Here is a 27,202-nt window from a genome sequence, read left to right as displayed (position 1 = left end):
AATTTTACCGCTATCGTTTGCTACGGACAAAAATTTATCATACATTTGCTATTGGCTCTATTGCTTTTTAAAGCTGTAGTTTCAATTGTCTGATTCTTTTAAAATGCTATAGCTTTCATTCGCAAATGACAAAGTTTTAATAAAAAATATTTAACAGAAGCCATGGGATATATAGTGATACATTGTGAAGTTTGATAACCAGACATTAACCCTCAACGATAACGAAGCAAGCCATAAATTTTTCTTTTTAAATTGGCCTATAATTTGTGGGGTTTTTGCTTTTTGATCTCGGGTAAAAGTGACGGAAGCTCTAAAATTTTTCACACGCTAGAACTAGATTGAAGTTTTCGCGGTTTTTTTTACTTCGTAGGAGTAATAGGGTTAATGGCTTGCTTTCGCTGTCTTCTTGAAATATATTGCGTGATATCATGTTAAATAGTTAAGCTGTGAATGACGGGCAGATAGAAATCTAAATACAGAAATGAGACCAGCCAGTTAAAATATCTACAACTGCAACGTTTCTGCACGACACTGAGGTGACGACATTTTAGAATCGCTTTAGTTAGGAGTTTACGTAGTTGGGCCGCAATTTACCCGGCCATATAGACTTTCTTAAATATATCGTTTTAGAAATGTTTTCTACTTCTCAATGTTGTGTAGAATCGTTGTAGTTGTAGAAATTTTAACTTGCTCTTCTCATCTCTGTAAACAGGTTTCTAGGTACTCGTCGTTTCACAGCTGATTACTTCACAAGATATCCTCATGGTATATACCATCTTGAACACAAACAAATATTTACTGGATTCAAAATCTTAGTTTTTTGAAAACCTCGAATGATTGGAGTCAATTTTTTTCGATAGTTTGTATTCAAGATGGTACAGGTTGAATTTTTTTGCGGCGGGAAAAATTCAAGGGGGTACCTCCATAACATTTTTGTCAAAAAAGTTGTCAGGGGAAACGCTGTGCAAATTTTTTCCAATTTTCCCGCCAAAAGTCTTAGTATATATAGGGCAAATTTTTTGATGACACCTTTGCAATTAATTTAATTGAATTTCAATAAACTAATTAAAGAATACTTGTGACTTATTGATTTGTCATTATGAAATGAAAGTTATTCGATGTCAATAAAAGAAACGAAAGAAGACAAAACAAGTTTGAGTGTTGTGTTTATTACTTTTATTGAGTGGATGAAATAGTACTTTACTGAATAACAACATACAGTAAATTAAATATTATTTAAAAAAAAACGGCGCATGCGTATTTTAGGCGCCCGCATTTTTTCTAAGTTTTTTGGCGGGAAAATAAAAATTTTTAACAAGGGTTGACACAGAAAATTAAAAAACAAAAATTGGCTCATGCTTATTTTGGCGGGAAAATTAAAAATTTGGAGAAGGGTTGCCCCTAAGCGTAAATTTAGCCAGCCAAGAAAACTTTTGGTAAACATTTAATAAACAAGAGAAATTGATTTTGTACAAAACTAACTCGACGGAATACGATTGAAATGACACAGCAAAAACTTAACAGCGACTATTTTTCATAAATTCTGGTTTCAAGAAAACTTTTTTAAAATCGCTTTTGGTTGAATTGTTGTTGTTAGATTTTGGACAAACAAGAAAATCCATTCTGAAATTGGGTCCGTGAAAAAAAGAAATAACAACTAGCAAAAGGTTGTGACTCCTAAACACGAAGACTAGCAAAAAAAAGTGCTTCTCAAGGAAAACCAAAGACTTTCGAAGCTCACGATACGAGAACTCGGTGAATCATATGATAGAAATCTACGAGACTATTGAACAACAGTGTTGTTGCGGTGCACAAACGACCGTTGAGAATATGTTGCACGGGAATTATTCAAATTCAGGAAATGTTACCGCATTTTAACTGATAACTCAGAAAATAAATAAAATAAAGTTTCGTTTGGTACCCTGCTGTCTTGCCGTTTGTCTAAACAAGCCAACAAGATATCAAAAGGCACTTTAAAATATTTATTTGCTAAATTAACAGTTAAATCTCTTATTGCAATGCCGTGTATTGAAATTCCCGCACAAAGCCTTATTAGGCTGATTTAGCAAGAGAACGGGAACGTCACTTGACGACGGCGCGCGCAGTACAAATACCCAAATATGGTCAGATGACGACTGCAGGGCGCGCGGAATAACCTGGATTCTGTTCTAATTTGACCATATTTGGGTGTTTGTTCTGCGCGCGCCGTCGTCAAGTGACGTTCCCGTTCTCTTGCTAAATCAGCCTGCTGACATAATCCCAACGGCCGCAAGTGTAACGCAACACCACTGATGTTCAAGAGTCACGCACGCGTCAGTCACACAATCCACCAAGCTCTCACATCGCGAGCTGGACAAAAAGATTATTAAAAACTGCATTAAAATTTGTAAAGCACAGCTGACGACAAATTTCCTACAAAGCCTAACTGTAACTCATTTTTCTGGCCGATCCTAACGTTTAGTCCACGAAAAAAATCCTATCTTGCACGTCCTACTTTTCGGTTTGGAAAAAATCTCTCCATCTCTCAATCTGTCTTACTTTTATCCCTTGTATGCTATGTCTTGTCCTAAAGGTCCTGTCTATTTATTATCCCACCAGTGTCTTGTCTTTGTCTTTATCTTCACTCAATCGTCTGGTCACTGAGAAATCTTGAAAGATGGAAAAAAAAAATGTTTGATATATATCATACCAAAGCTTTGTATTGTACTTATCCCATATACACGTACACTGGCTACAGGATTCCCGTATTGATGATTGTCTTTATTCTCACCACCTGTTTGCTTGAACAATGTACTGATTTTGTAAGGAGAAATTGGATTTTGATCACTTTTGCAAGATAACTGATCAGAAAAACCTCTACATCATTTGCAGTAACGAATAAAGTTAAATCTGCAGACTGATTACTAGAGCATAGCACAGGCTTCAAACCCAACAATAGAATGACAGTCGTAAAAGCACTGTGACACTATTTGATTCAATAACTGTTTTCGCTACTGCTGCTGTTGTTGTTGTTCTATGAAGTTGTAGACTTTGCAAACAGTAGTCCAGGTAGTCGCTCATATTTACTTTCGTCGGTTGTTAGAATAGTGTATTAGTAGCAGTAGTAGTATTGTATCTGTTAGTTGTATTATTATTATTATTATTATTATATTATTATAATATTATAATAATAATAAAAGTTAAACAGTCAGATAAATATTTACAGGCCTCAGCAACAGTTATCATTGAAAAGCTTCCCTTCTGTGTCAGAAGTTCAGTTAGGCAGTAGAAAGCCATGTGTAATAAGTATCAGCATGCACGTTTACGTCCCCTTTCACTGAGTGCCTTGAACAGGCTGATTTTGCGGCCAATATATAATACCTGCAGACGACCTGAGAGTGAAATACTGATGATGAAGAGCCAAATGACTAACTTTGTCCTTGATCACTATAAAAGGGAACTTCTGGTCAGGGCTGTCATCTGGAATGAGGATGAGATGAAAGGTGTTCTTAAAGCAAGCACCATTTGTCTTTTGGTTATAATTATGGATCAAGCATGAAGATCGAATTTACAGGAACAGGGGAAGGGGAAACAGGCTTTGATAGTCTTATTTGGCTGAACCTTGCTTACAGTAGCTTATCTGAGTTTTTTTGTGTGTGTGTGTCCAGATAACCTAAGGCCAAGATTTAGAAGTCAACAACTGAATTTGTCCCCCCCCCCCCCCCCCTGCAAAAGCAAATTTACTTGCACTGACAATTTTCAAAATGAAGGTTTCCAATTTCTGAGTGGTCATATAATTCAATAGTTAAATCATCTTTTTAGCAGCAGGAGATCTAGAAAGAAATGACCATCAAGCTAGTGAACAGTAACAGTTAAACCACATGAAAGGCTGGTCTTGTACATGTAGCTGTATCGTGACTTTGGCAAACCTGCCAGTCAGAAGAAAAATATGAAAAGTGTGTGGTAAGTTGATCTGTTACTTGTTACTATGACTAATCCAAACAGAAAGCAACTGTTTTTTCAAAATTTGAACAATTAGTTCTGGAGTTGCCCAAAAACATAATTGTAGTCCTTAGCGTCAAGTTGTTAATCAAGAAATGAACCCATCTGTGAAAATCAGTGGGAGTTTTTCAGAATCGTAGGGTTTGAAAAGCAAGCATTTGCTTGCTTGCCCCACCACCCTCTGCTTCGTCAATTCTTTTGTTCTTGCTTTGAAACACCTGCTATGCAGGCAATGTTCAAGTTTATGAAGGTCAACATTTTTATGACCTGTCAAACTATAACATTTTAAAAATTGACTAGATTGACAGCATAATTAATTGCTCGTGGTAAGAAGAAGAAGCACCACTTTCTGTTGAAAACTTGCAACAAAAAAAAACAAAACAAAAAAAAAAAAGAAAAGAAAAGAAAAGAAAAGAAAAATTCAAACCTTTTTGTTCAATTAAAAAAAAGGCATGGATATTCCCAAACAATCTTGGAACCAACAACTGTTTTTCAACTTAGCAACAATCCTGCCAAAAGCCTTAATCTGCTGGATTTTTCAAAACTGAATTTCACCCTATAATGGTACACTGTAACTGTTCCTCAAAGAGACTGGAACTAATAGTGGTACTATACATTAGTCTACTACATATAAAACAAAACTTTGACTGACTTGCCATGTGATTACCTGACGTTTTTCACTTCCTCCACTGATCTTTCGGTTTTCACATGTTTCTTGTTGGCCCTGATAAGAGATACATATGTAGTGTACAGTTACTTACGATTTCATACTGCTGGTATACTTTAGTGTTATAAATTTAACTGATAGAATTAGAACTTCAGTCGAACTTCCGGTTGCAGTCACCTCTCGTATAAAGCAACCGCCTCCTCTAAGAGGGTGTCAATGGGGGTTAACTGTTTAGCGTATAATGACTGTTTTTTACTATCGCAACTGTATAAACCACAAAATATGAACTTATTAATGTAAGAAAAGATGATTGACTTTTTAGTGTATGCGATACTTAAGTCAAAGTTTCCTGACTTTCCACGACAAATAACAACATTTTTACTAGGATGCAAATCTAACTTGCAGTTTAGTTTGACCTCATCTAAAACTTCTAGAAACCCTTCATTCCTTCATATTTCGTCTGGTGTGTGTAATATTAGAGTTTGATCCAGATTGGTTCTCATTTTGTAACATGCTCTGAGCCTGTGCTTTGGCTGCGGTTTTAGTTACCAGTTCCAGGCTTCTCTCGTCTCTTCTTTGCAAACCTGGCAGCCATTAGTGCTGTACAATAAAACCTTGCCTTATGGTCACCTCGTTAAAATGGTCAGCTTGTTAATATGGTCATCTCGTTATTACGGTCACCCATACATTTTCTTATGAGAAAACCCTGTTCATGCGGCCGCCTTGTTAATACAGCCAACAGCCACATTCTGAAATTTAAACCCGGATAGTCCTTTATAAGACTTAATTTTACTCCACTTTATATGGCCACTCAAACCAGTTACGTTCGTCTTTCCTTTGTTAACATTGTGAAAGGATTGAGGGTTCAATACTTTTCAAAAATTATATCTGCGTTCCAGATGTTTATTAAAGAACATTTGTTGAGAAGTGCAATTGTGATACATGTATATCAGTTAAGATGTCACTCAATTAAGACCAACATCGCAGTTAATCAGACGGGCACTCCGTTAATACGGCCAAATCTTCATGGCCCCTTAGTGACCGTATTTATGGGTTCTACTGTAATTACTTTTTACCGAGGTTCCGTGAAGTTGTCGAACAATTTTGCTCAAGAAGTTCTTTCCAAGGTGACTTGGGCATGCAGCTTCAATAATTCCAAATGCCATGTAGAGAGTGTGAATGAGAAAGCTAAGGAGCCAATGGAGTAAATTGCTTTGAGCCAAAATTGTTTTGCCTGGCGAGGTTGACTACAGGAACATACCTTACTTTTAGTGTTCAGTGTGCAGTTTTGCTAAGAAATTAATGATATCATAAGGGTCTTAAAAGACACACATAGGAGTCCACAGCATAACACTAATTGTGCAATAGGTAGGAAAGGTAAAGTCTGCATATGATCCAAGTGGCCCATCAAGCAGGAGGTTATCCAGTTTCTGAAGCAGGAAGCCTGTAGGAGTATTTCTACTTGCCCCTGGATGGGATCTTAGTCCATCACAGGACCCTAGCACTCAAACCCAGTCACTGGTACCCATTTGTACACCAGGGTAGAGAGAAGAACTGTGAGAGTAAACAAGGTTCGTACCCTTTTTCAGAAACAAATTTCCAGGACTTTTCCAGGACTTTTCCAGGACTTTTCCAGGACTCAGATTGATTTTTCCAGGACTCTAAAATTCACATTAACCCTTTCACTCCCATTATCTTCATGTTAATTGTCCTTACTGTCTGTGATACATTTCATGTTTTTTTACTTGACTTTAACAGAATTCCAGAACTTTCCAGGACCAGTAGCCCATTTCCACGACTTTCCAGTCCTGGAAAATGTCACAATAAAATTCCAGGACTTTCCGGGTTTTCCAGGACCCATACGAACCCTGAGTACAGTGTTTTGTCCAAGAACACAACACAACGTCCCCGACCAGGCTCGAACCTGGACCACTCGATCCAAAGTCAAGCACACTAACCATGAGGCAACCGTGCCTCCAAATTACGCCACTTTCAATAATTCAAAAGCTGATTATGTTTAAATCATGACTTATTTTGCAAACAAAGGTCATCCAAAGCTCATAAAAATCATAAAATCATACAAATTAACTGCCAGACTAATCTCCTTTTTTACTGTTTACTGGCTAACATGATTTCGAACAACTTACTGACTAAATGGCTTACTCTTAGCTGTTTACTGTCTAGGGCTAAACCCCATTGACACCCTCTTCTAAGCAACCAGTTTTCCAAAATACAAAGAGTTTCCAAGTCAAACTACTATAATACTTGGAACCTCTTGTAAGCGACCACCTCTTGAAAGTGGCCTCGGCCACTTTTAGAGCTAAAAGTTTAAAGTTTTCTTTTGTTTTTAACCTCCTGTAAGTGACTACTCAACAGATAATCGAGCAGAAAGTGAAAAATTAGGTATTGTAACATTATTGCATTCCTGGGTAGTACAAGAGACAGACATTTCTCAGTGGGGAAGTACTGGGTTCTTTCTTGAAATCGACTTTTCACATGAATTAAACATTTAAAAGACTTAAAAGATGGGGAAGTCTCTGCAGTCACCTTATGCTAAGGAGGAAAAATTGTGACCCAATATGATCTTAGTTCTCTTAAACAACAACCCCCCGTGAGCGATTACCTAGGATTGACATTTTGGGTGGTCGCTTATGGGAGGTTCAACTGCCAAAAGAGTATTAACATATACATGTGCAGGTGCACTTGCAAACAACATTGCAGATACCAGAAATATAAACTGACCTGATCTAGCTGTATCTGACTCCTCCATTGATCTTAGTAGTCCCATGTTGTTGTTTGATTCTTGTTTGCCTGAGAATAAATGAAAATATATCAATGTGAGACTTATCAGTTGCTGTTTATTTTTGAATAGAAGTTAATACATGTATGTACATGCGACATAGACAATTAATATTGCAAAAGTGATTGTTTCAACAGCAGCTTTGCTTGCATTTTTCCAGCAACCAGTAATGAGGGGGTAAATAGGATTTTCGGATCGACAGATTTGGCCTTAAAAAATGCATGGATTGTGGATTTTTTGTGGTAAATCGAGCAGATTTGCAGATTTTGAAAACACACTGGATCATGGATCAGCTGTGTCAATTTTCACGTGGATTCTGGACTGTGCCTGTCTTGATGTTTGGATCTTGGGTCCTAAATGAAATTTGGATCATATATCTTTCTTCAGCCTTAGTCAGTATGTTAGTGAGTTCATCCAAATTATTTCTTTTTTTGAACAAAGCTCGTGTAAGCTCAGGTGTGAGACTGTTATTGGAATTGTACTGTATTATAGTCATCAAGCATGTTGCCTTCTTTACTATTTGTGCAAAATTACTAGTATCAATGGCATTCACGTCTACCTTTCCGGATGTAATTGTGGTTTTGGATTTGAACAAAAGTATTGGCGGATCGACAGATTTGGCAAAAAAAAAGGCACGGAGATCGGCGGATTTGCATACCCCTATTCACCCCCCTCCATAATGCATAGTGAAAAGCAACTTCTCACACTTCATATTTTACTCTGAAGATTTCCAGGACTAAGTAGGGATGGCCAGGGTTTTAGGGTATGAACGGTTAATACAGGGGCATTTTAAATTAAGTATACAGTATATATATTAGAAAATAATCCAAAACTAAACATCTGTAAAAACGCTGCATCATAAGTACTGCAAAGTTGCTTTCTCCAGGTAAATAAGCTCTTGATTTAACCCTCTCGACACATCAAGATGACTTTACAACAAAAATTAACGGCCGACTTTGCTGACCATTTGAGCCTCTTTTACATTCGCGATATGAAGTAGAACTACTAAATAGTTATGTATTTACAAAGAAAAAGAATAAGAAAAGAAACTAGAGCGAGAGTATGAAAATACTGAGCGTACAGTGCACAGTGTACATAGTTTAATTGTTAAATAACACAACTCACCTTATGTGAGTTTATAAACAATATGGCGACCTCTCCTCTCTCTACTAGAATTGAGAAAAAGTCACCAGATTAAATGACTTCTATATATTAATACAACTTTCATAAAAATAATGAGAAAGCTTTTTTACTTACCAAGAAGTTAAAATTAAAAGTCAAATATCCTTCCGTTTACACACTCGAAGGTTAAGGCCAGCGCGTGGAAACAGCGAAAGCTGGACGATCGAAAGGCATTGTGGGATAGGTTGGCCTCCCCTCCCTAGAAGCCCAACTGCACTTTTTGAGGGAGTCAGCCTGAAAAACTTGCGGTGTTTTGATAGATAAATTTTCGCGTTCTGTATCAGTCACTTGTGTTTTCAGATAAGAAATCGTGTATCACACCTGCTGGCGTTCCTTTGCGTTTTCTGTTAGTTCTGCCACGCTATAACTATGACCTTTAGGAAGTCTCTTATGCGGTTCCCGAGGGGGCACTCCCTTTAATGACCTATACAGGCGGGGGAAGGGACTCCTCCCGGAAGGGGTACCTTATATCAGGCTTCAGATATATTAGCCTTCAGGTATATAGAAGGGTAGGAAAATCTGAAATGTAAGTCCAACGTGAACATGAACTGAATAATATATAGATTTAGCCAAGCGTAAAAGCGGAGCTCCTGTTGGTTGTTCAAAGCCCGATTAAGCTAATCCAGGATAAGCGAGGATTTTGATTTGAGTTTTGTAACTTTAAGGTGGGGTTTTCTGTACATTGTTTGGCCTTCCGGCTGTTTTGAGTTTCAATAATCTCAAACTACACAAAGCAAAAGCAGTGAAAAATATTTTTCTACGAGAGAAATTTATAGTTTGCTTAACTTTTAATCCTGGGTTAGCATTAACCGGGGCCGTCGATAAAACCAGGAACATGGAACATTCCGGAACATCTCGGAACATTCCGGAACATCGAATAATTATCATGATTATGCGAAAAATATGTAAAATTAAGTTTTAAAAAACTAAATCAAGCAAAAATAAACTGGTATCAGCTCGGAAAATAGAAACAAAACAAAAACACAGAAAAGGAAAAAAAGGAAGAAAAATGAAAGTCACTGCAATAAGTGAAGGGTAGCAACTAAGAGGAGTAATCCATTCCTTCCAGTCGTTCGCCGTCAGCTTAATCACGTGACTGTCCTTTATTCCCAGATTTCGTTCTTCACAGAAAACTAAGGTGGTGGCGTTCGAACTCCTTAATCAGACCTAAAAGTATAGGTACACGAGTGTGATTTCCTCATTCAATTCATTACGTCAATACAAAGATATACTTATACAAGATTTCTCATGAAGAAATGGTTTCTCCACGAGATAGAAATAGAAACTCTTCGGCATCGAGGTTCTTCTCTAAACTAGTTCGGACTGCTCGACCTTTGATGACAGTGTAAACAAATACAAACACAAAATTTAAAACATTTGGCGACGCGCGCGCTGTCTTGCGGGGTCGCTGGTCAAAACTTTGTCTCTAGAAATATTTGTTACAATTGTTGGCGATCTGAAATTGAATTCTACATGTCGCCAACAGTTCAAAAGCATCTCCTGGAAAATGTTTGTCCAGTACAAGTAAATACTTGATTAATTAAAAATACTTTTACCGCAGGCTATGATCTATTCATCGCTAGTTCAACTTCACGTGCAGATCGTTATCTGACATTCGATCAAACTTAGTTTTCTATCGAGCCATTCGACGTAACGAAATTGGCGGGAAGAGGAGGAGCCTGCTCTCATTGTGGTCAGTTGAATGAATACCCAACGCTCCCTACCCCTCTGCTACCGACTCCCTTATCCCCAATAATATCTTTTCATGCTTCAAGCTGATACCAGTTTATTTTTGGTTGATTTAATTTTTTAAAATTTCATTTTGCATATTTTTCGCATAATTATGATGTTCCGAAATGTTCCGGAATGTTCCGGAATGTTCCATGTTCCTGGTTTTATCGACGGCCACTAACCGGCGTCCGAACAACCCGGCCCTGTTTAGAGCAAGTTCACGTGACATGAGCCCTTGATCCAATCGAAAACCAGTACTTAAACAGCAATCAACTTCAAAAAACACGTGACCTCGATGAGCTCCGCCGTCGTCGTAGTGCGTACGCGCCCACAAGCAATACCGCTAGCCCTGATAACCATGAGAATTTCCTTTTCTTTCCTATATGGGTATGGTGCTCTACTTGGCGGCCCTTCGGGCCGCCGGAGCTCAGCTACAACATTAATCATCGCCAAAAACCTTTAACGAAATGCAAAGCGAAATATTTATAAGGTCAAACCTGTATTAAGCGGACCCCATATTAAGCGGACACCCTCTATTAAGCGGACAACAGTGCAAGTCCCATTTTTCTTTTCCTACATTCACTGTAAACAATACCTCTATTCAACGGACACCTCTATTAAGCGAACGCGGATCCGGACACCTTGAACTTGACTTTTATAGTCATTTCTATTGTTAGAAACCTGTATTAAACGGACACTGCAAAAAGAATGCATGATTTGTTTGTCCACGTTTTAGCAGATCCGTCAATTAAGTTTGCCAACAAACTGAGCTGTCACAAAAATGCAATATTTTGTTATTCGGTTTTGTTTTTACAGAACTTTTGTTCTTGTTTGATTTTGTAAACCTTCACCTGATTCGATCAATATAGACACTGTTACTGTATACTTAAATCGCTTTACCTCATAGACTTGTCATTGTTTATGGAAATACGGTATTTCAGAGTTCTCGACCGTTCACGAGAATGCTATTTGATCCTTTCAAGGTCTTTTAATACTGAAAAATAATAATATGACCCTTTTAAGACGAACTCTGAGGGAACCTGTTTTCAATGGACACCCCGTATTAAGCGGACACTAGCATGGGTCCCGAGAGTGTCCGCCTAATACAGGTTTAAAGTTACATAACGACAGATGATGCAAATTCTCCAAAGAAACCAGACAGTTCACTATCGTAAAATAAGAACCAATCATCAACCAAACAACAAAAAACAACAAGTTGAATTTCCATGACTGAGAACTTGTACATAAAGCTTAGACTATGCCCACACGTACATGTTCACTATCTGTAAACTCGTAATACTTTCGTGCGATGGTTCACGATGGATCGCTTACACCTGTCCTCGCGAGAACGATAAAAGCAATCGCAGGAGGGACATAAGATTTCTTATTACTTGGTATGACGTCTGCGTTCGAAAATAGATAGATGCTCTACACACGAGAATGCGTAAACTGAGTTAGTTTAATTTATCCACATTGAAAAGTAACTTTTCGAAGGCTTTTATATGTGGACGGTAAAAATATATAAGAATTTTCACCTTACCTACAGACGGACTCGTACTCGTGTGGACTTCGAAATGTAGTGTGAGAGATTTAGCAAGAACTGATCCACACAGGGGGAGAAGGAGGTGGAAGGGGGGCGATGTGCTGTTGGATTTTAGGTAGTTTTCTAACGCCACACGTTTTAGCAAATTTTAACATGAAAAGATAGTTACATCTATAATGTCAAAAAAGGCGAATGAACAGTCTTACAAAACTGGCGGTGGTTAATTATGTGAAAGAAACCAACAGCCGAGTACTCAGTTCAATTTAATTTCTTGCTCTGATGGCTTTTAACCGTATCATTTCTCCTTTAACAAATACATAGTCCTGTAACAAAGGCGCTTACACCTGAGATGAAGGCTCTAAGAGAAGGGGTGGGGTTTATTACCCGGGATTTTCAGGTATCCCTAAAAGAAATTGTGGTGACTTGATTTGCAATGACACAATATCACAGGCATAATAATTTTTTTTTTATTACTTAATAACAGAAACCTCTCACGGCTTGTTTTAACAATATTGTCAGAGGATTACCTTAGACTAGAACTTAACACTACAGGCAAACCTTATCAAGACGGTCTCGATAAAACTAAATAAACAATAGCCTCCATTCGGCGCGAAAATATGTTGGGATATTTGTCCGCGGACATCATCTGTTCCGAGAAGCGAACAGTTAAAACTGCGAGCTTTGAGGAACAAATAATGTCCGAGTATATTTCGCGCCAAATGGAGGCTATTGTGTTTATTATCCTTCAAATAATTTTCCCAACACGCGCAATTTTGAAAATTGGGAAATGTCACTCGGATGTTCCGCAGTTTTAGCTGGGGCATATTCAGTTACGTGACGCGTTTAGACCAATTGCGCGCGAAGAAAAATACTTGACGGATTACAGCTAACAATATTGACAGTTAAAAAAAAGTTTCGAACGTTCATGGAAACAACAGACACAACCGCTTCTTTCTCCCTTTTTTTCTCCAGTGAAACTCCATTCTAACTAAAAAAACCGTTACTTGAAATCACAAGCTTTCTCCATAACGTAACTCACTCTGGTTATAAACGCACAAAAAACACACAAGTACGTGGAAAGAATGTGGAAATACACCACTGCCTGTAGACCAATAACGAGAAGTCAGCATAGTGATGCGTTCTACCGTGGACCAAGACGACTTGGCCAAACCGACAGTACAAAGGTGCAGATCTGATATATGCTTTTTAAACTAAACTTGATTTGGTGGTTGACGACTAATCGAGACCAGATTGGGCCTAGAGTCTTTGTCTCGAGGTTGCTTAGCAACAGACTGTGTCATACCGGCTTGATTATAATTGTTCGAGTACTTTCGAGTGCTGTCTTTTCGGTGTTTTTTTTTTGTTTGTTTTTTAAATGCAATATTATATAAAATTTGGAATAAAGCGTGTGCGTCAACAAAAGCTGATTTGCTGATAATCGTTGCTCGACAACTGAAGTGTGGATAACTTTACAGTTTATATGTGATGGGTAGTCTCTGTGTGGTATCCGTAATTCACCACGTCCATTTCCATCTTTCCGCCTTTGTCTTCAATTGAAATTTCACTGTCAACCCGTTGTTTTGCAACCCTAACACGCACAAAGAATGAAAAGCATAATAATCAGAAGAAACGATAATAATTCGTATCATCCGCAATGTTCTTGTTTTTTCTGTTTTTTGTTTCCCCTTCTCACGAAAGGTGAGATTCATAAAACCACTGACAATGCCTAGGGGGCACTACGGAGCTGATACCCGTCTAAGATGTAATGCATTGTTTGTCATAAGGATAAATAAATACAAATATAAATATCTTAATTGACCTCTCCCCCAATGGGGCTTTTCAGGGCCAATGAAACCAAATGATGAAACAAATAATGCAAATGAACATAACATGGTTAAAAATCCTAACCGGCGGGAGGCAGAACAATTAGCCATTTACAAGCATGACCGAGGAGTTCAACTAGGGTCTACCGAGAAACAACTCCAGCTGAGTTGTCAGAGCGGGACTTGAACCCGCGAACCCCGGATTTCAGGTCCGGCGCCCTAACCACTCGGCCACGCCCGGGCCCCCCCTTATTTTGGGTTAAAAAAAGAAATCACAGAAAGAACAGAAAAGCCCGCAAGGCAAGCTCAGTGTCTGGATCCGCCACTGAAAACTACTTTATTTGGAAAGCATCAAATGTTTTATTGCAGTCAGTGCCATTTTTATCATCGTGAAAGCAGTACATTAAGGCAGCGTTCGCAATACGCCGGTGGAATTTGAAAACGCCAGCTTGACAGAAAACATTTAAAAACGAAAACGATGACGTCACGATAATCACGTGATTTTCCTGGCCGAGTTTTCCTCAAACACAAATCCAAACTGACCGGTGATTGTCGCGTTTTTACATTTCTCCGGCGTGGTGTGGACGGAAAACACTTGATCCGTTTTCAGAGGGAAACCTCCGTTTTCAAATTCCTTCGGCGTAGTGTGGACGAGCCTTACTCATGCTTTCTTATGTTTAAGATTGCAAACGAACAAAATGTTTTGCGATGTTTGATCAAAAGTTTGTCGTCGTTCAAATTTTATCAAACACGACCAAACATGATCAAACAAGGTCTATAAACGGCAAAATGTCCAAACATTTCTCGTTTGGACAGGGCTTTATGCCCTGGTCTTATGGTTATGCGAAGTCTGTATCATAATCACATACCCATTTTTCCTTTTGCAACACCAGACAGCCACAATGACAATAATAATAAGAACCACAGCGCCAGCGACACAACCACCAATGATGTAATACATCGTCTTGGATTCTTCCTTCTCTGTGGGATAAGTTGTGTGCACTGTCGATGCCGATGTCGTCGTGTCAGCAATTAGAACTTCTACACTCGTAATGTTGGCGTTAATAGCGATGGAAATCTTTGTCAAAGAACCCTTAACGATGGAGGCCAGAACGTCTTTCTGTATGACAGCGCTTGATGATCCGGGTGGGAACTGCAGATAAAATGCCACACTTGCCAGAAGAGGGACTGTAGATATTTGCTTTGGATAACCGGGCAGAAGATGGACTTGATCTTCGGTAAATGTGACATAATTTGCCGCTCTTCTACGTCTAGAGCTAAAGAACGGGGTATAAAGGTCACTAATAGGTCTCTAATCAGAGGTTAATCAAACATTCTTCTTGGGTGGCGCGAAATAATTTGGACATTCCCACTTTAAAACTACTTTAGTCTGTCGAGCGTGACCGTAAAAATACAGCGAGGAAAAAACAGCCCCGTGAAATCCATGAAGCGGGACGCGCAATTCTTGCTAGCAGGATTTCGCACTGCCATTTTTTTTTCTCGCAGTTGTCTTTCACTTCACACAAAACGGACTAAGCGAAAGGGAGCTCACTCGTAGACTACCGCATTAGTTTTCCTTATCCCGGCACTCTAGGCGCCAGTTTCTCTCGGAACTGGAGTCACTTGTTCACTAGCGAGTCGCGAGTTTTAATGTTCCAAACAAGGTCGCACTTCGCCTCGACTCAGCGTTCAGAAGTTAGTTTTGCCGTGGTTTCATGGGAATTATTGCAAAGTTTTCAATCGTGTCACGCTACAGTCATAAGTCCTAAGCCAGGAAGGTTTAACGGAGGACTTTGGGGGAGCCAAAGTTGTGGTGCAATTAAATTTTTCCGCATTACATTTGGTTGGAAAGATACTCGTTAAACAATTATTAAAGTGATCAAGGAATCAATTATCAATTAACTTGATTTAATAAATCAATACCTTGTTGCCTCCGATTGACAATTATTTTCCGCGCAGTGTGCGGTAGCTACCTCTGCTAAAGTGGTCTTGAACGTCTCTTCCAGTGGTTGGTTCCACTAAAGAAAACGAGTCAATAAATGTCAGTAATTATTAAAAGGTTATGCGCCGTTTCTGGGGAGGCACGGGGGCCTCATGGTAAGTGCGCTCGTTTCCGGATCAAGCGGTCTACGTTCGAGCCATTGTGCTGTGTTCTTGGGCAAGACACTTTACTCTCACAGTGCCTCTGTCCACCCCGGTGTACAAATAGGCACCAGCGAATTTAAAGCTGGGAGTAACCCTGCGATGGACAAGCATCCCTTCCAGGGGGGAGTAGAAATACTCCCAGCCGCTTTGCCTAACCTACCAACTACCAAGCGCCGTTTGTAATTATCGAAAACCTCAAATAATGTCTTTTTTCGTAGTCAGTAACGAACTAGTCTCCTGGTTGGTTATACAACGCTTTGCAAATAAAGGCCGTGGAATAGACATATAACTAACTGGTTTCTTAAACAAACGCGACTGTAGATATTTTCTTTAAAGCGTCCGGATCAAAAGAAAGTTTAAATTTCTAACCTCTGAGATGTTGAGTCCCTGGACGTCCAAGTTCACGGACTGGCTTCTCTCCTCTTCCGATGGTGTGCGAGGTGGTGGGGCGGTAGGAGGCGGCGGAGGTTCTTCACCTTTCTCAAGTCCTGCGAAGGAAAAGAAAGGTTTTCCGAGATGTGATTGAAGACCATGACAGGTAAGTAACACAGGCGGTCTAAATCTCTTTTTATAGAGTTCAACACAGTCGTTGTCAAATATTTATTCAAAACTGAGATTGTGCACAGCGTTAGCTAACCGTGAAACACATTGCTAAATGTTGATATGTACCATACGCTAAGTAATCCACCCAGAAGTCTTTGCATTAGGTAAATTATAGTCAAGTCGTTACCTTTACCTCTCTTTAAGTTTTAATTTTAATTGTAACAAATTTTTGTAACCGGTCATATGAAATGTCAATTTAAATTCAGATCTTCTTAAAATCATGCGTAGTTTTTGTCTAATTAATTTGTTCCCGCTGACTGGTTTTTGAGTCTCCATTCCTGATTTAATCACAACACTCGAGGGAGCCAACCTATTTTAGTGGCAGGGAGTATTTTAGGATTTTACCCATATCACGCTGGAGAGATGCGACGCAAAAAAGAAAAAAAAAAAAATGTTTTCATGACGTTTTGACTTCGCTATGAATAACGCAGACAGGTTTGAATGTTGTTCTCAATTTTTACTTCTAGTAGAGGGGGTAAGAATGTTGCCGGTACAGGGTACCACCTTTTGTGTGATAAATAGGGTTTCGTCCGAGCACAGTGGTTTACAATGCGTCTCAATAAGATAGATATCTCACCTTTACACTTGCCGTCAATCCAGTACAACCCTTCAGCGCACACACACTTGTAAGAACCATAGGTGTTCTCACACATCTGGGACTCATCCTCGCAGTCGAACGTCCACGCCAGACACTCGTCAACATCTGAGGTGTTAACAAGTAGAGAACTAGAATAAATTTCCACCCTAAGTACCATTTTAATGAATGTTACAAGAACATGTACGTGTTTTTCCTTTTAATTTTGACTATCATTATGCTGGAAGTGAAATACTCTAAACACAACATTTACGAGACAGAAAAAATCTCTGCAGGTCCTATAAGCCTCAGTTGTAAGCGCACCCTGGTAAAGCCTTTATTTACGTAGGTTAAAATTACCGTTGCAAGTGAAGCCGTCAGCGTCCAGCGTAAAACCATTCACGCATGAGCACGTGTAACTTCCCACGGTATCACTACAACTCTGATCGCAACGGTGTTGGTTAGTGGTGCATTCATCTATGTCTATTAATAAAGGGAACAAATTCACAGCGATTAACAACTGAGCAACCCAAACGACCGCTTCGGTCTTATCACAAGGCGGGTACCAATAACAGAAAACCAGCATAAAATGTTAATACTATAGAACTCTCAGATACTACGCGCGTTGTGATTGGTCAATTTAGCAGGCCGTTTTCTACTGTACGGCCCGCTAAAATTTAAAGCTGATTGTGTTGACAAAATGTTTCGTGATTTATCGCCAAGTGTTATTAACTTCTATAGCAAGTGAAAGTTTAACTTTCTTTTACTTTAAATTGTGTATTGAAACGTACTAACACATAACAATGATTTCAAATTGACTCGTTTTGCTTTCGACGTGCGTCAGAAATTATAGTATGATTCTATCCTACTAACCTCGTCTTTTCGGTCCGTACTGTAAGCTACGGATCCTCGTTCTTTCCCCTTCGATTTATGGCCCAGGCGCGAAGCAAGCGGTCGGTAATTTATAGTACGGACCTCGAACAGGCTTATCAAATCAATTCTACACTCAAAAATCCTTAAAAGTCAAGCGGCAAGCAAGCAGCTAACTAGCTGGTTGATCGGTCGGTCGGTCACTCGGTACAAATTTCCTATGAAATTGTTTATAAATACCTGAGCATGTCTTTCCATCACCATTCAGCTCATATCCTACCCTACACGAACACTTGTCTTCCCCATCAGACTGATAACAAATGTGATCACATCCATGTTGATCTTGCTGACAAGGATTCTCGGCTGAGTAAGAAATAAAAGTAGCAGACAGCCTTGTTAAAAAGTAGTGTTTCTGCAAGGTAAAAGTAGCAGAGCTACAGCCAAATTGTCTGCCTCTCATATAAAAGAAGAGAACTCAAAAGGGTTGCAGTCAAAAAACTGCAACTGAAGTTATTCTTCAGCAAAATAACAATACTGAAAAATTGATACAAAAATATAATTTTCCCCGCGCAACGTAGGCTTACGAGGCCTCTCGATAAAAGAATCAATCAGATCGGCGTATCGACACAGTTTCACAATGGATCACTTCAATTAGCTAAAATGTACTTACGGACGCATTTCTTGGGGTCTGTGTCGTCCACTTTAAAGTCTGAATTACACTTGCATGTATAACTACCAACTGTATTCTCACAAATGTGCATACAATCACCGACAGGGGAGCACTCATCCACATCTAAATATAAAATAGTAATAACAAAAAAAAAAAAAAAAAAAACGGTCAATATTACGAGAACCACGTGCACCGCACTGTATATTCACCTTTTCATTCTCAAACGCGTATACAGGGCTATCTGAGGACCCATCCACACTACGCCGGAGGAATTTGAAAACGGAGGTTTCACTCTCAAATTGCATCAAACGTTTTCCGTCCACACGAAGCCGGAGGAATTTAAAAACGCGACAATCACCGGTCATTTTGGATTTGTGTTTGAAAAAACCGAGGGTAGAGAAATCACATGATTATGGTGAGATCAGTCATCGTTTAGACGGTAGGCCTGACCGTCTTAGGGGTCTTAGGGGCCATAGACCTTGTACCACTGGTATGACGTCACTACTTTTGAATGGTTTTTGATCATTAGCTGATGGAGTAAGAAAAGCTCTTGCAAAGCATGAAGGAGAATGCAAACATAATGGAGAAAACAGAAAAGCTCCAAATTTCGAAACAACTGCCTCGAGGTAGAGGAAAATGCCACGTAGCTTTCACGTTCCAAGGTGACTTTTGAGTGTTCAACTTCAATCCCGGGAAACACATCCACATAACGTGCAGAACGGACTTGAAGCCGCGACCTCCGGATCTCAATACCGCAGCCCTAGCCACTCGGCCAAAACTATTTCCTAACAATAAACTGTGGATGTATGACACGTGATGTAACAGTATTTCCCCACTGGTAGCTAAAGCGCCTTACCTTGACACGTCTTTTGGTCCAAATCAAGGAAGAATCCGGAATTGCAGGTGCACACGAAGGATCCAGGAGTGTTGATGCAATTATGATCACATCCGTCGGTGTTCAAAGCGCACTCGTCATCGTCTAAAGGTAAATACATTTTGTGTGAACTCGTGTGTGAACTAGCAATTAGTCAAAAACAATGACAAAAATAATCGAAAACTCCTTTGTTTCATTGATGGTTTGAGGGAAAAGATATCTACGACATAATTGCTTGTTCCTTGTATTTTTCTGCCCTTTTCTTCCGATTTGACACAAAATTATGTATCCTATTTTATTCCAGCCCTACCTAAGGGGTGCCCATGTTAGCAATTTCAGGAGTGCTTGAAATTCTCGATGTTATCCAAATTGCAATTATCATGAGATCGATAATAACAGTGATAAAAAAAAATCTTTGACAAACCGCACGAAAGTGCCAAATGATATCCTATCTAAGGCCATATTGGTGACAATTTAAATCCTATTTGAGATGAAAAAGCCTCCATATATCCGTATTCTCTCTGTCCTTTCCTGTCTGGCTCGATTGCAAGATCGTTAACACATCTTTCCTTTCCCACCCCTCCAAAATTTGAAGATTTACAGATGCACAGCCTCGGACCTTGTTTTAAGGATAATATAACATTGTGTGTGATATCAGTGATATCTGTACCTAGGCATTGTATTCCATCCCCAGAATAACCACTTGGACAGGGATCACACTGAAATCCCGTCTCGTTGGCGGGTGGCGGCAAGTCGTTACAAGTCACGCCTGGGTAACACGGCTCGAAATTCTCCTCACACGCGTCAAGATCTGTTTCACAGAGATCTCCAGTATAGCCATTCTGACAGACACAAGAGAGGATATTGAATCTTTCGTCATTGCTGTCATCATCGCTATCACCATTGTCTTCCTCGACGGAAGTGCAAATTCCTTGGTTCTGACATGCGCAGACGTTGATAACCGGACGCAGTACTGTATTGACGGATCCATCAGTTATTATGAACTCTATGTCAATCTGCGGCAGAACAAAGAAAAAAATTATAAGCTGTTGCTTACCTACATTGTTATTCCGGATAAATAATTTAATTTATTTCTCTCTCAACATTTCCCATACGTGGAACAGTGAGGGCAGTCAGAAAGACACAAAACCGGGAAGATTTTTCGTTTCTTTTTTTCTTCATTCAGCAATCACAAAGCGATAAATGAACCGTTGGACATGTTTTATCTCCATAATTATTTCGCGTTAAATTTTTGTAAAACTTTTTACAAAATTCTCAATATGATATCCAGGCTACGTCCACACTACGCCGGAGAAAGCTGAAAACGCGGCTTTTCTACGGTTAGCCTTACCGTCCAGACTAATCCGTCACGAAAACAGAGCTTTTCGAAAACGCTCTTTAAACCGGAGGAATTTGAAAACACAAGTTTTGAGTTTTAGCCAAAAAAATAGGAAAAAAAAAAACAAAAACAAAACAAAAACAAAACAAAAAACGATGGCATCACTATAATCATTTGATTTCCCTGTACGCTCGAGTTTTCCTCCAACACATATCTTTTATGACCGGTGATCGTTGAGTTTCTTCGACGTAGTGTGGTCAGGAAACACTTGATGCGTTTTCAGAGTGAAAACGCTGTTTTCAAATTTCTCCAGCGTAATGTGGACGGGGCATCAGACAAGTGAATGGCAATTGCAAATCAACTTATCTCGCTACTAAGAGTGCACGAAAAAAAAAAAAAAACTTCTGTAAATTCCTAGAACTTGAGAAAAATGTTTCATTCTCACTGTTAATGTCAGTCAACGGAAAATGCAAATTATATGACAGGCCAAATTCTCCGCTACTTCCAAATGTAAGAACTTCACGCATGCAGATCGCATTCTAGGAAGTTAAGACATTACCTTGGTGGTCGTTACACTCCAGGAAATAGTTATTGAAGAATCGTTAGATGACCTTGAGTACCCCGTTGGAAGAGTTCCAGTAACAGTAAAGGTCAATGAATCGTTGTTCGGATCTTCCGCCACGACAATAATGGTTGCCGTAGTGTTAATGGTCACGTTAACTTCGCTTGGCCCAACCAAAATCTTCGGTGGGAAATTTTCTGGAGGCCAAGAAATAAATATAGAAATAAATATGGCATATACTGAATAACGGAAAATATAAATGATGAAGAAAGTTTTGGCAGATCATCGAGCTAAATAGCAAAAACAAGGCGAAAAGGCGAAAAGCAAGAAGATTATTAGCTTTTAAGGAAGGCACATAATGCTTGGATTCTCTGTCAGTATCTATCACTAGTTCAACGGAAGCTTTCCTTGTTTTATGAAAAAAAAGATAATTACATTTCTAATGATGAAGTGCTGAGATGGTTATGCTGCGCACACAGAGCTTAACATTTACACTTTATTAACGAACAACTGGGGCCTGGTGGTTTTTTTGGAGGCTTCCTCGCCCTATCAAAAATTGTTGTTATTTTATACGTTTCTTTACTTATCAGTGTGTCAAGATATGATGATGAGGAATTAAATTGCATTTAGCGTATGAAAGGTCTCTTGGAGGAAATTATCTTTACCACGGCTTCAAAGCGAGTCGCTAACAAGTTTCATTTTTCGTGACTTTCCTTAAAACGTCGATGTATTATTTACTTCCTCTGCACACTTACGTAATTCTTGCGATTCACTTTCCAGTTGTACAGACGTTTGTTTGGTACTCGCCCCCACTGCCGTATCACCTGTGGAAGCTATGTCAAACAGGCAGTTGGCATCCCCTTGACAAATTTCTTCTGCTTCCTGTCTTAATGCGTCGTTTGCAAATGGGATGGGTTCATCCAAGAAGATGGGAACAAATGATGCATTGGCAAAAGTGGTGGTGTTTTCTCCAGGGTTGTACGTGAATAAGCTTGTGTTTGACATCACTTGCCCTAGAGACATTTTAAAATATCCATCATGTAATCTTGTCAGGTAGAGTATCCTAACAGACTTAATCCTTTAGGCTCCTAGTGGCGCAAAGGGCGTCAAGGTGGAGTATCCTACAAGAACACAACTATAGACTCATAGCGGGAGAAAAGAAAAAAAAAAAGAGCAGGCCTGACCATTTGCATCTTAACATCAACTTTCTTTTTCTTTTTACCGAGTTTATCGAGTTTGCCTTCTAACTTCTTGATATCTGTCTTTTCTATTCCTTTATTAATCATTTCCCCAACGTTCGCCTACACGCTTTCTGCTAAAGATAGCTTCACTGCGTTAACTTTTAGGCAGCTTGAATAGTTACATACAGTTTTTGATGTTCACATGATTGTTTCTAATGATACTGATTCTTGTAAAACAAGTTTTGTTTTCAGTTTAGATACTATTATATTTTGTTTAGTTCAAATGTGTACTACATTGATAATTTGTTGTTGTTGTCGTTGTCGTCATTGTTGACGCGAGTTTTGTTGTTGTCACTGTTGTTCTCGTTGCTGTTACGATGGAAAGTTGGGAACAGGTCGTAGAGACCTAACGATCGTAAAGTCCTACAGCACAAAATATATGTGTCAAATAGCTTTTATATGCTAAGATTGTGAGATTTAAGCTTAACAGCCTCAGAATCAATCTTACAGAACGTCAAACTAACTACAGTCGAACCTCCCGTAAGCGACCACCCAAAATGTCAAGCCTAGGTGGTCGCTACCGTGAGGTGGCAGCTTGCGAGAGCTTAGACCATATTGGATCCAAATTTTGCCTCATTAGCCTAAGGTAACTGCAGAGACCCATTCATGTTTTAAATGTTTTATTCATGTAGAAAGTCGATTTTCAGAAAAAAATCCGGTACTTCCCATTGAGAAATTTCCGTCTCTTGTACTATCCAATATCCGCTCTATTATCTGTCAAGTGGTCGCTTACGGGAGGTTAAAACAAAAGAAAATTTCAAATTTTTAGCTCTAAAAGTTGTCGTGGTCGCTTACGAGAGGTGCTCGCTTACAAGAGTTTCTAAACATAGTGATTTGACTTGGAAACGTTTGGTATTTTGGAGAACTGGCTGGTGGTCGCTTACGAGAGGTGGTCGCAACCGGAGGGTCGACTGTAGTTGTAACAAGCTGAGTGTAAACTTACACTTCAATCCAAAGTCAAAATGTATTTCCCTGCCCGTGGCATTGGATGGCAGAGTAGTCCCATCAGGTCTCAGATAGTCGTCCAGCGTGTCACCGTTCCATGTCCCTAAAAGACCTTTGGTGTAAGTCTTGAATTTTGTGGGTGCGGCAAACACTATTGACAGGGATCCCTGTATCTCGGTGACTGTCACAGATATTCCAGACGGAAATGTGACGAGGAAGGAGTTGTTTTCCGGACGTGACACTGCCACAGAACCACTGAGCATGACACTGACATTTGTCAAGCTGCTGTAGTTTTGGAACACTTCACTGTCTACTAGAACCTCAAGTCCTCCTGCAGTAAAAACGAAAATACTGAATGAGTTGAGGAAGCAAGCAAAACAAAGAGAAATCTAGAACTGGTAGAATAATCAATAGCGCGACATGTCTTGACGAAATGACAAAAGATACTTGTCTTTTAAAAAAAAGATTTGTCCTAAAATTTAAGAAAAATAAGAAGTCTGACATCTTTCTTTGGAATAACATTTTGCATAAATTATTTAATGACCTTCGTCTTTCAGATTGACTTGAACAGTGCTTGTATCTTCCTCTTTCGCCACTGCTGCAACAAACACGGTAGCTGTTCCTTCGCCTTTGGCAAGTTTTGTTCGAGCTTGTAATTGGAACATCCCGTCTTTAACGTCTACCATGGTGAACTCGCCGAGACCATTGAATGTGTAGTTTCCGGTGTCCAGGGTAACAATGTGAGGATCGCCCCACAACCAACCTGCAATACACCCAGCCAGAGAATGACTAAATCTCAACACCTAGAGAACTAACGCACTACGGCAGGCTCGTATCATCACCACTTTATTGTGTTTTTGTTTCGCGGGCAGTTCAGGATAGCGGGAGTTTCAGTCTATCATACGTAGAGAAGGACAAATGTAAAAGTAGAGTTAAAGGAAAGGAAAAGAGAAGGAAACTTATCCTGCCCTTCAGCTATTCCTTTTCCTCCTCTTTTATGTTCCTCTCTATCCATCCCCCAAGAGGCGCCTGACAACCAGGTTGGTCGAGAAGACAAAAAAAAACAAAAAACAAACATAAAAAAAAAACAAAAAACAAAAAACAAAAAACAAAAAAACAAGAGGTTACCATAACAGACAGAACTTACTCCACTCAGGCGGCTCGTATTCCTCACAGCCCTCCGATGGCCTCCTCTCAAAGTATATATGGCACCAAATGGGATTTTGTGCCTCTTTACAGCAATATTGGAAAGGCTGCACGTCACTTTCAAGGTGCTTTGTTTGCAGTGACGGTGTCAGCTTATGGTAGCGATCGAGGGTGCCTCCACCAGGGAAACCAATGATAAGGGCTGCAAACCTCTCCTGACTGGTATAGTAACAACACTTTCGACCACGGCCATCGCGCGATGCGAAACGGGTGTAGAAACAGTAGGCGAATGGTTCGTCCGGCTCAACCCATTCATACCTCTCATCAAAGAACGCCTGAACTCCTGTACAGGGACAAGGATCTGGTGGATCAGAAAAGGAGCTCGGTTCCGTCTCTGTGTCATTTCTAAACCATTGTTCGCACTTCAAATCGCCATCTTCTTCGCCATTAGAATCTTCGAGTCGGTAGACCCACCTTCCTGGGATATTTGCATTTCCAACAAGATTATCGATGGCTTCGATTCCAGTAGTCCCCGACCTGTGAAGCAAAATAAGGGCACCAAAGGATGTAGTATAATTAAAGTGGCTTGGATACACTGAAGTGACTTTACACTAAATTACTGGTCCCGAGGGACGGGAAACAGTCAGTTTCCCGTGAATCTCATCGAAATTCGAGGGAAAACAAAACTAAGTGTTTCTCAAGGGCCCAGTTATTAAGTGGTTTTTACCATTCTGGAGTTAAGTATAGATAAGGAATATAATTCCCAGATTCCCAGAATACAACCAAGATAAAGGATTACTGGAGCACACGTACAAGTAGTTCAAGTCGCAAGAACAAACTAACATTGAGAAGGGTTTTTCAATAAGCACTTAATGACTGGCCTTAAGGGAAACAGTGAATTTTGTTTCCCCGAGACCCTCAATGTTGCCAGAGGCGAAGCCGAGGGTAACGTTGCGGTCGAGGGGAAACTAAACTCACTGTTTCCCGCGGGACCAGTCATTAAGTGTTTTGTTATACCTCCCAACTCAAAAATAGAAAAAAACTGCGAAGAAATAGTTTGCTTGACGCCAGCTGGCTCACAAATTTGCCGCGGTTACAAGGAGCACGACCTGATCACGTGCGAGTCGAAAGTTCCAGTTGTTGTTTCCCTAGGGAGTTAGTGAGTTTTGTTCGCCCTAGGGAGTCAGTGAGTCTTGACCCACGACACGTGACACGTTCTCCTCCAGTTGGAAAACGTATTTGAGTTGGGAGATATAAGAATATAAGTTAAGTAACGCTTGGGATATGTGGAATCCCAGCGATGGACTCAGACTAGGGTAGCGACTTTGTTAAATCTCATTCACAGCGACAGCATGAGAACTACGACATAACTTTGCTCATTGAAAACGTCTCACAATGCGATATTTTGAACGTTGGAATTCTGCTCTCAGAAGTCTTTATCGCGCATTTAAGGAGGCTTTGTAGAAAGAGATGTCCAGTTTAAGTAACCTCTGGTTAGAAGGCAGAGAGGTCAAAAGGCGAGCGACAATTTTTAACTGTCGCCGGACATTTAACCATTGCCACGTGACCATAAATCGAGGTGGGATTTAAATAACTCCAGCTATGTAACTATTGTTTATGTTACAGGAAAATAATGATGCGGAGCCAAAGGTTCCAAGAGCGAAGTCTTTACACTCCCCCTACCAACCCACCACCGAGGCGAGAGGTCTTTTTTAAGCTTTTAATTTTGAAAACAATAAAGAAAAAACACATTCATTCTGTTACGTGTAGTTAGATGACAACATTGTGCAATTCTGATATTCTGAAGACAAGTACTACTTCCATCTTAGAATAATTTCATACTCAACTGGGAGAGCATGCATGAATTTGCAGAGAAAAAAGATGCTTCTTACCTTTGATGATTTTTGTAATAGCCAGTTCTCTCTCCGGCGTTCACACCAACAACAGGGTTACGTTGGTAGTTGGCAAAGTATTTATAGTACTGACTGCGATAAATCGAATATCAAAAAAGTCATGTCAGTTGACTTTTTAAAGGAGTGAAGTGCTAGTAAACATATGCGTTGTGAAATGTTGGTGACACCCGTTCCAAAAATGCAATAACAGCAATAACAACAGACAGCAATACCAGGCAGCAGCAGCAGCAGCAGCGCGAACAGACACAATAAAAGAAACAATAACAACAGCAACAGCAGCAGCAACAACAACAACAACAACAACAACAACAGCAACAGCAACAATATAACACAATACTGATTTATCGAATGGTCAGTTGCTTGTTAAAGCATTCAACAAGAAATATCAGGAGTAACGTAATTCGACATTTCAATGTATCTAACATCATTATCAAGTATAAAAATCGTTGAAAGTCAAAGTCGTTAAAGGAGTTGAGTTATGAATATCATTAGGTGGCATTCCCGTCCACGTGATAATTATTCTTTTAACAACTTTGACATTCAACGATTTTTATTCTTGATAACGATGTGAGGCCTGGTTCATACGTCGCATT

The 27,202-nt window shown here is 39.6% G+C and overlaps 1 protein-coding gene and 1 long non-coding RNA gene across 6 annotated transcripts in view; both read right to left on the bottom strand.

Annotated features, from left to right (window-relative positions):
- Positions 1-1,149: 1,149 nt before the first annotated feature.
- LOC110044657 (uncharacterized) lies at positions 1,150-8,817 on the bottom strand. 5 transcript variants are annotated; one of them, XR_016207983.1, is made up of 6 exons: positions 8,706-8,802; positions 8,574-8,617; positions 7,391-7,459; positions 4,634-4,705; positions 3,361-3,459; positions 1,150-2,648 (listed from the first exon to the last, which is right to left on the bottom strand). It is a non-coding gene; the product is annotated as an uncharacterized LOC110044657 (long non-coding RNA). The 5 variants fall into 5 exon arrangements; XR_002296133.2 differs by having other exon boundaries at positions 4,649-4,705; XR_016207986.1 differs by having other exon boundaries at positions 3,413-3,459; positions 4,649-4,705.
- Positions 8,818-12,348: 3,531 nt separating this feature from the next.
- LOC110044650 (uncharacterized) overlaps positions 12,349-27,202 on the bottom strand; it is a 46,344-nt gene continuing 31,490 nt past the window's right edge. The window contains exons 31-46 of the mRNA XM_089292917.1: positions 26,589-26,681; positions 24,698-25,233; positions 24,095-24,313; positions 23,549-23,881; positions 22,120-22,377; positions 21,362-21,561; positions 20,134-20,479; positions 19,446-19,568; positions 18,590-18,712; positions 18,160-18,282; positions 17,410-17,532; positions 17,053-17,178; positions 16,242-16,360; positions 15,651-15,745; positions 14,597-15,004; positions 12,349-13,492 (exon numbers count right to left, since the gene is read on the bottom strand). Of these exons, the coding sequence (XP_089149043.1) occupies positions 13,381-13,492; positions 14,597-15,004; positions 15,651-15,745; positions 16,242-16,360; positions 17,053-17,178; positions 17,410-17,532; positions 18,160-18,282; positions 18,590-18,712; positions 19,446-19,568; positions 20,134-20,479; positions 21,362-21,561; positions 22,120-22,377; positions 23,549-23,881; positions 24,095-24,313; positions 24,698-25,233; positions 26,589-26,681 (3,337 nt within the window). The 3' untranslated portion in view covers positions 12,349-13,380. The remainder of the gene's footprint in view (positions 13,493-14,596; positions 15,005-15,650; positions 15,746-16,241; positions 16,361-17,052; positions 17,179-17,409; positions 17,533-18,159; positions 18,283-18,589; positions 18,713-19,445; positions 19,569-20,133; positions 20,480-21,361; positions 21,562-22,119; positions 22,378-23,548; positions 23,882-24,094; positions 24,314-24,697; positions 25,234-26,588; positions 26,682-27,202) is intronic.

Source organism: Orbicella faveolata, unplaced genomic scaffold (genome assembly GCF_042242905.1).
Source record: "Orbicella faveolata isolate gen_17 unplaced genomic scaffold, um_ofav_v1 contig_24, whole genome shotgun sequence".
Taxonomy (NCBI): domain Eukaryota; kingdom Metazoa; phylum Cnidaria; class Anthozoa; order Scleractinia; family Merulinidae; genus Orbicella; species Orbicella faveolata.
The sequence above is the reverse complement of the archived record's forward strand: the minus strand, read 5'-3'. Positions and strand labels throughout refer to the sequence as shown.